At 39.9% G+C, this 17,106-nt stretch overlaps 1 protein-coding gene and 1 long non-coding RNA gene across 2 annotated transcripts in view; one reads left to right on the top strand and one right to left on the bottom strand.

Moving 5' to 3' along the window:
• Positions 1–9,706, top strand: part of ube2h (ubiquitin-conjugating enzyme E2H (UBC8 homolog, yeast)) — a 20,303-nt gene extending 10,597 nt beyond the window's left edge. Inside the window, exons 2-7 of the mRNA XM_017034578.2 lie at positions 3,903–3,979; positions 4,840–4,914; positions 5,004–5,043; positions 5,382–5,434; positions 6,588–6,716; positions 7,492–9,706. Of these exons, the coding sequence (XP_016890067.1) occupies positions 3,903–3,979; positions 4,840–4,914; positions 5,004–5,043; positions 5,382–5,434; positions 6,588–6,716; positions 7,492–7,616 (499 nt within the window). The 3' untranslated portion in view covers positions 7,617–9,706. The remainder of the gene's footprint in view (positions 1–3,902; positions 3,980–4,839; positions 4,915–5,003; positions 5,044–5,381; positions 5,435–6,587; positions 6,717–7,491) is intronic.
• An 810-nt stretch (positions 9,707–10,516) lies between these two features.
• LOC107988888 (uncharacterized) lies at positions 10,517–10,818 on the bottom strand. The gene is made up of 2 exons (XR_001760422.2): positions 10,687–10,818; positions 10,517–10,641 (listed from the first exon to the last, which is right to left on the bottom strand). It is a non-coding gene; the product is annotated as an uncharacterized LOC107988888 (long non-coding RNA).
• Between the last annotated feature and the right edge of the window lie 6,288 nt (positions 10,819–17,106).

The raw sequence follows: 17,106 nt of genomic DNA on the forward strand, positions 1-17,106 counted from the left end.
ATTAGCTCGGCATCACCTTCCCTCCTTCTGTTCCTCGTCATCACTCCCGCTCACATTTCTTTTCCCTTTTCTCCAATAGCCTTCTTTGTCAGCACCCTGATGATTTCCCCCCTTTGTTGTGTAGTTGGACTCTATCCTACTCCTCAGTTTTAAATTCTCTGTTCCTCTTGGCAGTTCGGAAGGCAGAAGCTCTCAGTAGTTCTTCCTCAGCTGAGAACCCTCACTTTGCTTTCTCTGATCTATTTGTTAGCTTTCACTGATCACTGCCAATATCGTGCACATTTCTCTACGTAATCTCTTGACAATGCCTCTCTTAATTTCAGAATACAAGAATGTCCAGCTGTGGTTAACGCTACATAGTTTGACTGCAGGCTGTTTATGGTTCTCCATCATGTTTGTTTTCCATATTTAGACAGTCGGTCAGGATGGGATAATTTGATCTTGGGTCAGGCAGGGCCACGGGTCCAAATGGACCAGAATGAAAACAAGACATGTCTAGACCACAACTGTAAATGCTATTTAGTGCATATTTTTACACTAAAGCGTTTTATTTTGCAGCAAAAACTCGAGACCCAGTAAAACATTAACCTTTGTCCTTGGGTGAACTCTTTTATTTTTTAAAGGAAGGTAATTCTTAACTCTGTCAGAAGTGTCCTCTCAGCACCGAATAGGTATCAGTGTTTAAGCTACTGTGTCAGTGTATAAAGAAATCCCTGCAGGGTTATCTGATATGCTACAATGAGATCATGTGTGTCTCTGTTCTGGGTTGATTGGTCTCTGTGTATCAGACTAAATATGTGTGTGTGTGTTGAAGGATATTGACCCGTAGTCACCCAGATTATGATGTATGGTGAGTAATCCATTGTGTGTGAGCTCCAGGCCAGGATTTGTGGACATGTTTAAGATGGAGTCTTTAATTCAGGTTATGTGTAAATATGGAAAATATTAGACATGATTTTAGTATTGTGTCTAAGTGCCATGTCCTATCATTCCTGGACTTTATTTCATGTAAACACAGTTTTTCTAGAGCATAAACATTATTGACATATTACAGTAATGTCCCCAGATAACCTAACTGCCATCTTTCTTTTATTATTGTGAACCGGTTTGACCTCATTTGGAGGACTTTTTCCACGTCTTATTCGTATAGAAAAAGCAAGAACAGAAGTAAGATGTATTGTAATAATTTAATAATACGCAATACTATATCTTGATAGTTAATTTACCTCAATAGTGATAAATTCACAGGTTCTATCAGGAATCAAAGTGCCTGACTTGCCTGTCTTTGAAACAGGTGCTAACTGATGTTGTAACTGACTTGCAGTTGTTCACAGCCAAACAAAGGACAGATTTTATTTTTAAATACACCCTAAGCAGAAAGTACAAAGACAGTATTTAGTGCTGGGAGTGAGACTTTTGGGCTTAAAGTGGTCACTGACTGGTGTCAAGATTAGGTTTGAAAAGAGCCTTCCACAAACACCCAGTGTTGTCAGGGAAGGATTTGTAAAGGAAATTGTCTGGGTAATTAAGAAAAACAACAGTTGATGTAAGTGCTGTCCGTCTCAAACCAAGTTCAACATCTGTGCTCAAGCTTAACTCATAAAAAAACATCTTCACTATCAGGAAAGGGTGGGGTTTTTAACCCCAAGGCACAGGATCAGTAGACTACACCCATGTTAATATTTATAAGCTACAAGTTTTTGAGCAAAGAGCAGGTTTTAGTTGTTTTGGAGGTGTGTTATAACTTTTAAGCTTTTATAACTTTTATTTTTATTATACAATGGACAGTTGGTGCAATATAAACTTATACAGCTTCTCTGGCTCCTCCTACATTTTCACTGTGGCTTAGTGTAACATAGAGATGAGTATCTCATCTATTTGTCAATGACTTAGGGCTGGGCTTTCTGAACACTTGTTTTTTTTTGTGACCCTTTTTTGTTTTCTCAATCAGCTCAGCTGGTGCTGCAGTATAAGCAGTGTTGATTCAAAGCCTGTTAAGAGTTTAGACTCACCACTGTCTCCTATAACAAAGTTGGAGGAGCCGAGGGAGAATTCAAGGGAAGGGAAGATGGAAAGAAAAATAAACCGCTGTAATTGACGGATTTTCAAGTTTCCGGTGGTAACTGAACACACCTCGTGTGACAGCTGCAACTTGATGCATGATGACGTCTTAATCTGTGTAGAACTGGTGGTTTGCACCTGTTATCGAGCTACTCTGTTCCTCAGGCTAGCGTACAGCTAGCTAGTGAGTGTCAGTTGATAATTGTCTTGTGCTAAACAAATGTAATAATTATTGAATTGTCGATAAAAATAGGATTTTGTAGCATTGTCTGTGGGATTGCAAAGGGGGGGTCACCAGACCCAAAGCTAATGCTGTTGGGTTTGGGAGTTTGGGAACCCCTGTCCTACAACACATGGTGTATGTACTGTATGAGTGCATATAGTACACATACAGTACCATCCCCCCCCTCTGCATAGCTGCCTCTGCGTATGTGCTTGTACCCACATTAACTCGCACATCAGCGGTTTCAACTGCTGCTGAAGTGCAGTCACTGACGTAGGACAGAAATGAAGAGAAAGTAATTAATGCATGTAGTCACACAGTGGGGAGGTAAATTCTCCAGGAGACTGTTTTTTTTTTTTTAAATGTCATACTTTAGTAGATCACTGAGCGTAGCCATGGTGTCAGCAGTTCCTTCATGCTGCTCTCCACTGTAAATCAAAGACTGTCAGAGAATTTCTCCACTGAAGTGAGCCAGAACAGACAGGTTCCTCTTCTTTCTGACGATGACACATTTTCTCACTGAAGGCAGGGATTTGGTCTCTCGCAGACTCGACCGGCGCTTAAAATAACTCTTAAGTTTGATTTAACCCTTGAAAGGGTCACTGCTGCAGCTAATGAGATACACACTCACTCAGGACTGCAGGCCATCTGTTTTATGTCTGGCATAAAAAGGAGTTTTTTTTTTTTTCTTTTCTTCCTTCGGACCCTAAGACGTGATGTTTTTTACAGTTGTGTCAATCTAGATATAGATAGAGTTAGAGTTGTTGATTTACTAGGAACATTTTATGTAGAATTTTCTTATCAATCCGCCATGTTTATGTCTGAGTTATATGGTTTATAATGTAATCGTCATGAATTAATAAACACAAAAACAAGTTAATAAGTCAGTGTGCTCCAGACACTGTTGAGACTTGTGTTTATGTTGTGCTTGACTCTCGGCCAGTTCAAGAATTTATTGAATTGTGTTTTTGGCTCACTTTTAGCTACTCTTATAATTTATTGATGTTTCTGTGGTTACGTCTCTAGCTATATTTATGGTAATTCTTTTGTTATCTTTGTGCTTTACTTTTAGCCTTTTCTGGACTAGTTCTCAGCGATATTTGCTGTTCACCTCCAACTGATAAGAGGTTATCCACAGGACTAGTTCTCAGCGATATTTGCTGTTTACCTCCAACTGATAAGATGTTAACATCTTATCATCTTATCTTATCTTATCTTATCATGTTAACAGAGGGAAATACATTTAAATTTCATTATTATTTGGGCTACTTTTTTTTTTCTTCAACCAAACATGTGATTATATGCATTGGAAGATTATTTGTAACCCTGTTAAAATTGTCTTCATGACACTGGGACCTAATCAAATAACAAATGCTGCTCATGTGGATGAACAAACGGCTGCTTTGTGTTGGACCTACTGTGGTAAACATTTCATGTCAGGTGGATGGAGGCCTTTGTGGTTCAGAAAGGTGGCTGATTATGAACTCTCCATGTTTTAAAATGCAGAAGAGAAACCAAATGTAAGGTTTTTTTAAACTAACTTCTTCTTTTGGTTTTTAGTATTCTGCATGGTATAAAATAATAATGTCCTAGCCATCGTACTTAACAACCTTCACAGCATCGAGAGCAAGCACGAAGTCACTATCCTCAGCGGACTTAACGAATTTGTAGTCAAGTTTTTCGGACCACAAGGAAGTAAGTGTTTTCTACCTTCTCGACATATAAACATATAAAACATGTTTTCTGATTTTCTGCCCTTTTCTCCTGCGGGCTACATCTGTCCCAGATACTGTTGATCTTGGGTGTTAGTTAGCCAAGAAACGCATGTGTCCAGGCTTCACTGTCCATCTTTTCCTCCTTAAAAGCTTCAGTTCAACCCAGTAGCCCAGCATTTGAACTTGGCCTGAGGCAACTGCATGTGATGAGTGGAGCGAGGCTCGTAGGGGATTATGACAGGAGTGTACTCATCAGCAGGGAATAGCTGCTTTGCTTGCTGTTGGTAAATTCGGCCATCCAAAATAAAACAGCCACTTTAACACACAACTAAATAGAAGAAAGCAAGTCTGGGCCTGTTTATGACTCCTCAGCATTATGCTCAATATACATTCACTAGTGCCTCTGTGCTCACTTAGCAAGTGAGTGTCCCCCCCGTTACCACTACACGAGCTGCTCAGTTTTAACCAGGGGCCCGTGAGGGTCCTGTTACACACAGCTATTCTGGGAGAGAACCGCACACACCAACACAATCTCATTCTCCTCCTCTTTGATGTCAGTGTGATCTGTGATTTGATTTGATGACAAAATGTTTCTCCCAGGCACTCGGTAGAACACTTTGTGATATGAAACGAATATTTCAATTTCATGATTGGAAATAAAACGGTGAAGGGAAGTTCATCTCAGAGCCGTCTCCTGGCTGTCGGTTTGCAGCAGAGGAGGAAGGAATGCAGCAAATGGATATAATCTGTCAGTGTATATCTGCCAGAGTACATGAAGGATAGAGGATGAAGTACGGTGTACTGCAAGTGTCCTCAACAGCTCTCTCTCTCTTCTCTCAGCACCATACGAGGGAGGTGTGTGGAAGGTGCGAGTAGATCTTCCCGACAAATACCCATTTAAATCACCATCAATAGGTAAGAAGTCAGGTGTAGTCAGCAAGAAACACATTTGAAAACTATCTTCTTTTTTTTACACCACTAACATCGTGTGCTCTACTTTTCAGGATTCATGAACAAGATTTTTCATCCCAATATTGATGAAGCGTAAGTTGAACAACTACGTCTTATAAACCCTCAATAAATGTGACGCAATAAAAGCGGAAATAGGTCTCGCTTTCCTGTTACTATATGGTTATGACTATAAAAACTGATCTACCTCCGCGCCATGTTAAGCAAACAAGACAGGAGGTGTTAGGGTCGCAGACACAATTGTAATTACAGACACAGATACCTGATAAAGTCAAGTCTGTGACCATAAATTCGTAAATTCTTGTCCCCTGATTCAGGTTTTGATCCTGGTCGTACATCTGCAGCCACTTCCATATTCTTCTCACCTGCCATTTAACCCCTGTTTGACTCTTGTTGTCTTGTGGGTTTCCCAGGTCAGGGACAGTGTGCTTAGACGTCATCAACCAGACATGGACGGCCCTCTACGGTGAGTCATGCCCGCATCCGTACATGCTCACGTTGAGCTTCCTCACTGGTCTGTGTCTGATAACGTGTGAAGATGTCCATTCAACGCCATCGGCACCAGAGAAGTGACCGGCGTCTCGCCACTTAGAGTGACCATATTGAACACTGATGCAAAATTGGCCATAATCTACTTAGTAAGGAGGGAAGTGGAGGCTAATGAGGTAATGCCCTCATCCAGCGAGGTCAGAAAACAGTCACCTTTGACAGAAATGATTAACTGTCTGTCAGCTGGAGGAGACGAGGTTACGAACAGCCGACAGCAGCAGTTGTACTTCAGTTTCTCTCTCCTCGTTGGCTTTTCTCAGCATAACAGTGTTCTTTCTCTATGTCCTTGTGTCCTTCTCCTTGTACATTTCCCTCATTAATCCCCTGTTACAGCCACTTCACTGGCCTAACTTAGAGCGTATTCGTTCTAATATCTCTCATGGCCAGTGTTTTTACACCTTGTTGATACAACTTTATTTAAAAAAACAGCTTACAGGCTTAATTATCGAAATCAAAACATAATTGTCAAATAGATATTGTGGAGGCCAACGGTTTTACTGAAGATATGAATGGAGTATTTTGACTTCTGCACATCTTTCTTGAATATTAATAAGTCCATAATTTGAATGGGTTGTGAATAAAAACAGGTGCGAAACACAAACATATATTTGACTTTCTGCTTGAGCAATTTACAGAAAAAAAGTTAGTTTTATCATATTTGGAATTTGATTTATCTATTAATTGTGATTAACTGAGATAAAATCACAGCTACCATATGTCTGTCAGAAATGTATTTGTTGGGTCTTAGAAGAAAAATACAAATAAAAATGGATAAAGCAAAAAGTACAGGAACAGGGTTAAGTGATTAGGCTTTTGGTGCAAAGATACAATTAGTCAAATATGGCCATTCTGATGGTGTAACATTTACATGGAGCCAACACTGACCCCTAGGAGATGAACAAGGAATTTCAGATAGAAAAGTGAAAAAGCATCAGCGTGGTGGTGCCTTCCTGTACATTATACTTGTATATTCATGAGCAGCTGTTTGAAATGATCACTGACTGATGCATGTCATTTTGGTTTAGTAGCTGTGTTTGAGCTTGACAGTCATGTCGTCTGTTTCCCCTCAGATCTGACCAACATCTTTGAGTCGTTCCTGCCTCAGCTGCTGGCTTATCCCAACCCCATTGACCCCCTGAATGGAGATGCAGCTGCCATGTACCTTCACCGACCTGAGGAGTACAAGCAGAAAATCAAAGGTTCGGCATGAGAAATAATACAAATGAAACCACCATCAGTCACGTTTGTCTACACCCAAACAATCACACCATGTGTTAGAAGAGACTCAGAACCCAGTTCCTCCAGTTTGTTTTGCTTTTATTCAGCGCTGTTACACCTTCACAGATCACAGATATGTCTTTTCTCCCTCATATGTGTGAGGAGGTCGCTCGTGTTGCGTCACAGAAAAGGTCAGCGGGGTGAAACACCTGCTCATCTCTTGTCATTGTGGCCTGTGCCCCTGTCAGCTGCGCTCATACGGTCTCTCCAATTTCTCTGCTCTGTGAATTGCAACACAGCGACAATGCTACTAAAGTTGAAAACAGACTCACTTTTATTTCAAAATTGAAGTGATTAGTCAGTAGTTCAGTCCAGTCTTTTTGTATGAATTCCCATTTTCTCTCTGTGGGTTTCTCCAGTCCAGTACAGAAACATTCAGAAGTTCACTTAAAATGGACCAGAGATGGTTGTTTGTCTCTGCAATTCACTCTTGAACTCTCCGACCTTTGAACCTACCCTGACCTCCCCCAAAGACTACTAAGGTTGGGTAGTAATCGATAATCAGGAAACACTAAAACACACAGGGAATGGTGCAGTGGTTGTCACCGGGATCTGAGTAAAGAACTGCTGTCATTGTCCATCATTACCAAAGTTGTTTGTCTGTGGACAGGTCTGATATGGACCCTTATCTGTGGACACTTTTGTCTGACTCTAGAACTGTCGTCTCTTTTTTTCTGTGCACGTCTCTCTCCTCAGAGTACATCCAGAGATATGCAACAGAGGAGGCTCTGAAGGAGCAAGAAGAGGGAGCTGGCGACTCTTCATCCGAAAGCTCCATGTCTGATTTCTCAGAAGACGAGGCCCAGGACATGGAGTTGTAGTGATTGGAGGACCCTCCCCTCCCCCATCCCGTCCCCCCCCCTCCTTTAATCCCCCTCCCCTCCACTCCCACAAAGACTATATTTGATTTCCTAACCATGAGAAAGCAGACTTATATTATTCATATTTAAACAAGTTGATTTTTTTTTATTATTATTACTAAACAAGGATTTTTATGACTATCTAGCCTTTGGTGTTTGACAGACACCCCTTCCCATTCTGTAGCTGCCCCCCCCCCTCTCAATGACAAAGACTTGGAAATGATTTCACACTCTCTCTCTCTTTCTCCTGTTATCTGCACATTTTAAAGGTGTTAAGTTGAAGAAAAAAAAAAGTCAGGAAAGCTCCCCGTCCACGTCCCTATGCTCAAAATTTGTCTTTTTAAACCAACGTGACCTGAATCCTACAATGCTCAGTGACTCTGACCAACGTGTGTTTTGCTGCCTAGGGTGTCGTCAGTTCATGTTTACATCTCATCAATAACAACCCCACAGTCATGACAGTATTTTAAGACGCACAGTTGGGCCGTTAATTTTCATTTAATGTTTAAGGAAAACGCTTCAAAACAGGAAACGTTTAGCATTAAAATTTCATTCAGTTTAATCCTAGACTTTCTTTGAAAAAAGTAAAAGTATAATTTTGCTGTTGGCAAGTAAGGCAGACAACAGAGGATCCAACAGAATCTGGGGAAAAAATCCCAGCTGTGTTGTTGTTGTTGTTTTACTCTTTAAGCCCTAAAGCCCAGAGATAAGTGGGAGTCTCCACTGTGGAGTTGCACACCTGGTGTCCTGGTACACCATCCACCGAGAAACAAAAATGTGTAGTGCCAACAAAAACACTGATAGATCAACACTGAAGGGCTCTGCCCCCCGCATGTTTTCCATCCCTTTTGGCGACGAGACGATAAAATTCATGTCTTTGGATACTACCTCGGATCTTACCCAAGCTTGGTTACTAGTTACTTGTTGCTGATGTGGCTGCATTAAACAAAATGTTGCTTTTGGAGGTCAAATCCAGGAGAGGAATATAAACTAAACCTGATGATCTGACCTACAAAAAAAGTGCTTTTGGTGTCGATGGAAATAAACGCACACTGGCCGCACAAATGTGGGACGTTTATGAACAAAGGCAAAAAAAACAAACAAAGCAGCCGTCCCTCGTTGGTGCCTCTGGTCAGAGTCATTTGGTATTGAAGGAACTGAGGAGAACACAACTCTTTCTTTACCATTTACACAGAAATGAGATTGAGATCATTTTTAAGGATCCCACTCTCTGGCTGCTTTTTAGTCGTATTGCTCAACTTCAGTCGTTTAAAAAAAAAAAAAGTGACAAATGTTGGCAAGGTTACTGAGTTCCCATGAAGATTCAGGTCTGTGTGAGATCAGTCCTCCTCACATTCCACTGTTACCTGGAGTTTGCTGCAACGCATGCCCTTGACACTGTTCTGACCTGTGGTATAAACCTGGACTGCAGTCAACACAGGCTCCTGTACTTTACATCCTCCTCCACCTTCGTTTGGATCACTCTTTTGGCCAAAATGATCATTTATGTTACATTCTGCTGCAGGATTTTTTACTTTTTTTGTTAATCTCATATGTACAGATTTGGCTCAGATTGGACTAATCAAATGTGACAGGTAAAGATGGTAGAGATTATTCTCACAGATTTGAATTTTGACAGTTGATTTTTTTCCCCCCACCATTGTCAACAGATTTTTTTGACTCTGTACCCTGACAAATGCTCAGCTTTGAACCCTGTACACTGACAGTGAATGCTAACATGACATTCGTACTACCTAGAATACCTTGCAAAGTATGAGTTTCAAAGAAGTGCAGTAAGAATTTTAGTTTTCTCTGAAATACTCCCATCTCTCCAGCAGGGGGTGGGAGATTTGAGTAAAGCTCTCAAGGTCGGTCAAGCTCTGACCTTTTCCTGTGCCTCATCATAGAAATAAGGTGACCTGGTTAAGGTAGAATATGCAGGAATTTTTGCAGAGAGTGTGTCCTACTTTAGATGGCGCTATAAACACAGTTTGGACACTGCAGGTGGTACAAATTTGTTGTTTTAAAAAAAGCTAGCAGTGAAACTTGGGCTCTTTTTTCAACTGAACTTCGAATACATTACTTTTGAAAATTTAGATTCTCTGCTTGCAAGGATAATTTGCCTGATAATTTTAACTGCTAAGCAACTCGGCAAAATTTCTTTTAATTTAGCTTTGTCATCAAACATCTCTAATATTTTAAATTTCAAAACTCAAAAAATGTTTTATTCTGGAATGTGCAACTTAGAATCATCAGTTTCCTCCAAAATAGAATTGATAGCTATACATTATTTTCAGTTCTATTTTGACATCTCCACAGAGCAGGAAAGGAAAAGTCCTGCAAAGTCTACCTTCAGCAAATTATCCAGAAGTCCATGGAGGTAAAAAGCACACTGATTTCAGCCCATCTCTCTCTTTCTCTCTCTCGTCTCCTTTGGTAACCAGTTCTATCTTTGTAATATTCAGTCTATGGCAGAAAACTGGGAATTCACCCGCATTTAAAAAAAACAAAACAGCCGGGTGAGTTTGACCTGATGTAGGAATGATGGACATTTACAGCTCTGGTTGGTCGTATCTTCAAACCCACAGGATGGAGATCACACTTTGTTTTTGTCGAATGTGTTTTCAGGATAGCTTTTCTGGGTGGTGACTTCAACTGAACAACATTTGTTGTATAACTTTGTTACAGATAGACTTAGGCTAGTCTCTTGGCGTTACTTTACCAGCTAAAGCAACGCGTTGCTCAGCAGACCTTTAGTTAGTGTCCGTGTTGTCGTATGTACGATGCTCCGTAGATGTGCCTGCTCGCCCCCCTCCTTGCAGATGATGCAGTGATGACTTACTTGGATGACCTTTCACCCATAGTGACCCCGGCGGATCTAGCTGTACAGAAATGAGAACTATTGTTTTAGCTTTCAGGAGATGTCAAAATCAGTCTCTTCACATTGAAACAGAAAACAACACTGCGCCCCCTTCTGTTTTGTCACCTTGTCACATTGAAATTAACACTGCGCCCCCTTCTGTTTTGTCACCACATTGAAATTATTTTTTTTTGTTTCCTTCCTAAGTTTGTTGTCAATCATCTCTGGGAGGATTTTGGACATTAGCATCTGTCAAAACCCAGCAAATAATTTTTAACCCTCGCAACATGTTCCAGGCAGTTAGAAAGTTCCACCACATATTTGAGAGTGATTTATTGAGTGATCGGTTTGTAAAACCCATCCAATCGAATCAGTCACACCTTTTAAAGCTGTATGCCGTTTGCTTTCTTTATTGGCTTGAATATCTCTCAAAGCTGCCTAGAAACATGTATGTAATCACTTTTTTGGGGGGTTTTAACTTGACTAATAAAATACCACCTGTGTACGTATGACACGATTCAGCTCACACCTTTGAAAACTCTAAGAAAAAAAAAATAGGATTTTTCTTCTGTTAAATCCTTGTTTGTTTTACTTTACATACGCGCAGTATTGTATTTGAGTGAAAAACAGTATATCAGTAGTTGAGAATTGTAATAAAATAGCACATTATTATCCTGTGGTGCAACAGGTAACTCACAATACTTTGCTTTGTTTTTTAAGAAAAAAAAACATTATTGTTGTGTTTGGGTTCAATTTCTTTTTCTTTCTTTTTTTGCATTTGCTGGGTAATAAATTTGTGACACACTCAGCTGTGGTTTGGTGTTGCTCTCACAAACAGGACAAAACTGTTTCAATACTTCAAACATTGGTATGAGGAGGAACTCATGAGCTGTAGCACAAACAGATGTACAAGAACGTGTTTTCCTAACTTCCCACAGGTTTAAACTCTACAGAATAGGTGGGGACTTCGGTTTTAAACTACAAACTTTGCTGTAAAAAGTTCAGTTCACGGTCTTGTCCTCAACTCACGCACACTGCTCTTGGATACAATACAAGAACAAAAACACCTGCTCTACATGAATGGACTACAAAGACAGGACTTCCAGGGCCGCTTTTTCCCCCTCCATTTTTTCCCCTCAGCACAGCTGCAAACAGCCACTCTGATCCTGTAAAATCACTTCCTTCATTTGTTGACTCTGTCTTCTCGTGCACTTCTGCATGCTTCTGGTGTGGAGTCGAGGCTCAATCGGTGCACATTTCCCATTTTTGTCTTGTGCTTGTGCGGATCTGTGCCCTGCACTGGCCTTGTGCTGCCATCAGGGGGAGTAGGCTGACACGCATAGCATGGAAAGATGCTGACTTTTTTTAATTAATAATTTTAAAAAAGAAAATAAAATAAATTGTATTTGTTACCTTGTGTGTGATAATTGAGGATTTAAAAAGTCAAAGGTTTATTTTTCTCTTATGTTTTAAAGTCAATCCTTGGTCTTATATTTTCATCAGCCTCTCTGCCCTTCTGTTTGTTTTTTTTCTTTGCATTGTGAGGTGGGCATGCTTGTCACAAAGACAAATGCTCTCTATTAATAGGCATATAACCTCATAAATAGTTGTGTATAAAATAAACTGTTATAACGTTTTTTAAATAAAACATTCAATGTGTACAAAAGCCCTCGGTTTGATGCTGTTTCATACTCTGTCACATTCTTTGACAATTTTAGATCTTCCAGATCCAATTGTTTCATATTTATTCCGACTTCATTCATTTTGATTTCATGACTGAAAAATAAGTATCTTTATTTTTAATCTCATTGTTTTTTAGGCCGAGTTGCTACACGTCATCCCGAGAATGGAGACCATTTTTTGTCTGCTGTTACAGTACAAGAATTCTGTTTGTACGAATTGGAATCAGATCCCGTGTCTACCACTAGAGGGAGCCCAAGTAGCACCAGTGGTCCTTGACAACAAACTGGCTTTAAACACAATGCTACATTCTTGGTAAATATAACCGAGGTGGATCGTTTTTCCTCCTGAAGTGGGCGCCAGTTTGTAAAACTGCCCAACTCACGATGTGTTGTGACGAAATAAAATTATCTTAATTGACACTTTTGACATAGAATAGCCAATTAAAATACAAAAGCAGGATCACGTGATCGGTTCAGCTCAGGACGTTGGCGATTTTATCAGCGGTTGCCTGCACTACGAAGAACTGATTTAGGTGAAAAGCTATATATGATGTTATTAGATTAGGCCTCTGGTGTTTTTAGGGCGTATTTAGAGAACGCTAGGAATAAAAAGTGTTTGGTTTTGACAAAAAAAAATCCCTATGTTTCGTTCAAGTTCTTGGTTATTAACTCTTCTTTGGTGTTTTTCTCTCTCCACCAGATCTGCAGACTCCGGTCTGTGTGACAACAACCTTGCTCTGAGGACACGTTTGATTGATGCAGTTCCACACGGTATCCAGAAGAGGGCAGTGCCTCAGCTGAAACGCCTCCGTTTGAAATGACAGCAGGGTAAAACAAATGCTCGGACATAAGGTCCTTTAATCCCCTGTCTTCTTTGGAAAAATGTATTCTGTCACGCACCAGTCAGGTCTCCTTTAGACTGTTGACACACGACGTCAGTCTCCAGACGAAATGTGAGACGACGTCACATAAATAAACGTGATATTTAGGTGAGTGATGACAGTGCATTTCCTGCATTAGCACTGGTTTAAAAACATATTCCTTCACAGTTGACTTGATAATAATTCCGTAATACTCGGTCTCCTGTTAGCGTCTAATTTCTATTTTTATTACTTACGTGTGTAACATACTTATGTTGAAACAATATTTTTAAGCAATTTTATCAATTTTCACAACAATTGTGTTTTGCTTTTGTCACTGCTTTTTGGTAACCTGGTTGGATTGTTACCTAATTGATCAATGTATACGTTTAAGCTAAAATTCTCTTTGACTTTAGCTTGACTTTAGCTTCCTTAGCTATCATGTAGATCTTTTCCCGTCTAACTTGTACGTCACTGGTCCTCTTTGAATAATCTCTTACTGTAAAATTGTCTATTTGGCTATTCTTTAGCAACTGTTACTCTATTTTGCTACGTGATTAATAAGGTTAGCCTAGCCTCTTTTTTTTTTAAGCATGTGCCATAGTTGTGCCATAGTTTTCTTCAATTTAAACCTATTTTGTGTTTTTTTTTAGTTTTCTTTAAGCTACTTTTGAACATGTTCAGCTTCATCCTCTTCTTCTTCTTCTTTTCTTAGTCGCTGAAAATTATTAGATTACAGCTTTACTAGCTTCTTCTTTTGTCTTCTCCCTTTCAGGGGTTGCCAGAGCGGATCGTCTGCCTCCGTCTCACCCTATCCCCTGCCTCTTCTACTGTTACATCAACCATCTCCAGGTCCTCTTTCACTACATAAACCTTCTTTAAGTTCTTCTTTTTTTTTTCTGGTGCCTGACTGCTCCTTTCCAGAACCTCTTTGGTCCAATGTCTCCACTCTGTCTCCCTGGTATTCAAACTATCTCAACGTCACCTCTTTAACTCTGTGTCCAAACTGCTCCACCTTATCTGCCCTTTCCTTCTACTAACTTCTCATCCTGTCCATTCTGGTCACTGCAGTCAAAATGTTAGAATCTTCATCTGTCCAGTTATTGGATTACTTAAAAAAACACATGAAATATAAAGAACGTTTGGGTCGATTTACATCCAACTAACATGGAATTATTTTAAAGTATAATTTTTGACACAGTTAAAAACACAATTTTTTACACTCTGCCTCATCTGCTACACACAGCAAAACGTCTGCTCCTATCTCTCCCTGCTGCTGCTTCAACAGAGGAGGAGGAGGATGCGACGATGGGATGGACGGATGAAAAGGGCGAGGCTCCTCGTCTCTTTGCAGCCCTGACCTCCAGAAGTCCAGCAACCTGAGATCCTCAATGAAATATTTAACGCTGCTGTTTTATCCGCAGTGCGCTGCTGGTAGAAAACACACACACACACACACACACTGAAAACTGCAGGCCTCCATGACGTAATGCCCAAGCCGATCAGCAGCTGTTTTATTGGTCAGGCGTGGTCAGGTGACCCGTGCCACTGAGGCCTTTTAAGGCATTACGATGCCCTCAGGCTCCACATTAGGCTCATGGACTGTCTGCAGCAAGTTATGATAAATCACTGCTGGCTGTGGTGTTTTCCACAGTGAAGCTCTCAGCAGCTAATCTGCCACATGTCTATATTCCTTAATGAAGCTCCTGCAGTGGCTCAGCTTCTGCTTCTCCATGTCTTTAGTCTGACCATGTTCACCTTGGGTTAAAAAAACACACACAGCTTTCAATGTGATTCCAGAAAGATGATAGAGGCTAAATATGGTTTCTCTAAATGAGCGAATAACGGATGCTTTTTCTGTTTTTTTGTTACTGCTAATGAGACTGAAACCCGATGTGGCTGCACCATGGCTGACATGCATGTTGTGTGTTGGGTTTCTCAGGCTGGGGTTGGGTGGCAGGCACAGGTCCTCTCTCGGGTTACAAGCTCTGTTTCAGTGGCACAGTGGGGGGTGGATGAGGAAAAAGAGGAGGAGGAGGAGGAGGGGGAGGGGGAGGAGGAGACGCAGCAGCAACAGCAGTACAATGATCCCTGGGACTTTACTAATGGATGATCCACTGATTAACACCACTCACACACCCACCAAACCATCCACCTCTGGGCCATAACAAAGGCCCAAAGCTGTGGCAGAGACTGGAAAAAAAATTGTCTTAGTTTTTATAGTTTGACTGTTTTTAGTGGAGGTTTTTTAGTTACAGAGTTGAAGGTATTTAAAAAGGAAGTACCAAATATTTCTTTAATGTGGTTAAACTGTAGTGTTTATTGATGTGTTTGTGGTTAAACTGTAGTGTTTATTGATGATTTTTATTGTAAAAATAATAATAATACTAAACATTATTTCCTTCAAGAAAGTGCAGTTCAAATTCATATTGTTGCCAATTTATTTTGTATTTACATTTTTCTTATCCAATATTTTCAGATTCTATCTATTGTTTCTATATTTATATATTTAGCTAATTACTCTTCTAACCTAATTACTTCTTCTCATCTTTTACAGTTATGTCAAAGCAAACTCCTAAAAAAATTTCTATTCAGGTTTTTTTTTTAATTAAGCTTTTGTAGCAGCATCTCTTTAAGCTTTTTAGTTTAGTTTTTGAATATTTTTCATATTTATGGTCCATTATTCTTTACTGAGTCTCTCAAGCTCCTCCAGGTTTGAGGACCTTCTGATATGGACCCAAATATCATCATCAAGACCACATTTGCTGATGAATAGTATATAGGTTTGCTTTAATTTTTTTTTGGCCGTGGTTGCTTTTACCCTGTATTTATTCTCCAGTTCATCAAAGCATCCTCCTTAGTCTTCCTTCCTTTTTTTTTTCTTTTGGCTTCATGGACTTTGAAGTTTTTGTGCCTTATTTATTTCCTTTCATTTTAAACATCACTCTTTTTGTTCTCTCTTCCTCAAGTGATACACTTCCTGTGTGTGTGTGACGTCTCTGGCCAAACATGAAAACTTCCTTCTGACTTGGAGCTCTCAGCAATCAGCACGGTGCCCTGGTCATTGACATTGATACTTAAATGTCAGAATTAAAGGGGGAATAGTGTAAAACTGTGTTAAGAAACTGCCGATATATATATATATATATATATATATACACACACATATATATTTATATATATATTTATACAGATACATATATAATATATATACACACATATATATACATATATATACCCATATATATACATACTAATATATGTGTATATATATTCATATATACACACATATGTATATACACATTTATTTTTATATATATTTATATAGATACATATATAATATATATACACATATATACATATATATACACACATATGTATGTACACATATATATTTTTTATTTTTACTTTTTCTGCTTTTTGTTGTTGGACTTGGATGAAGAAACATGCTCTCCTCTGCGTCATCATCATCTTCCCCTCCCAGCGTCACCTATATATCACCCTTTAATATAAAAGTGATCTATATTTTAACCCTTTATTTTTATTTTTATTTTTATTTTTTCTCTTCTGGACCATCAGTCTAGTAAATCTTATCTCATAATTATTTCATCCAGCGTCCTGTGTCATATCATGTGGCCTGTTGTTTGTGTGCGTGTGTGTGTGTCACTGTTCACGGGAGACGGTTGGCTGCGCCGCCATGCGGCGTCCATCTGATCCCTGCACCGGCACCTGTCTCATCAAGGCACGGTTACAACAAACACACACACACACACACACACACAAAGGAACCAAATGAGCATTTTAAATATTCATCGAGGACTCGTCGTCTCAAACACACGCCCGCCTGACACACGCATGATCCCCGGCTTCGTGTTTCAGCTTTTCCAGGTGGAAACCACGTCAGGCACGGCGCGCAGGTTGGGGGTTCAATGGCCGCGGGACGCGCGACTTCAGCAGCGGCGAGTCATCTCGGATGGATTTCACTGTCGCTATTCACCCTGAAAAGAAGTGTAACCGACACCGGGCCCCGTCAGCTCTAAATATTAGAC

This window comes from Cynoglossus semilaevis, chromosome 8 (genome assembly GCF_000523025.1).
Source record: "Cynoglossus semilaevis isolate Cse_v1.0 chromosome 8, Cse_v1.0, whole genome shotgun sequence".
In the NCBI taxonomy this organism is placed as follows: domain Eukaryota; kingdom Metazoa; phylum Chordata; class Actinopteri; order Pleuronectiformes; family Cynoglossidae; genus Cynoglossus; species Cynoglossus semilaevis.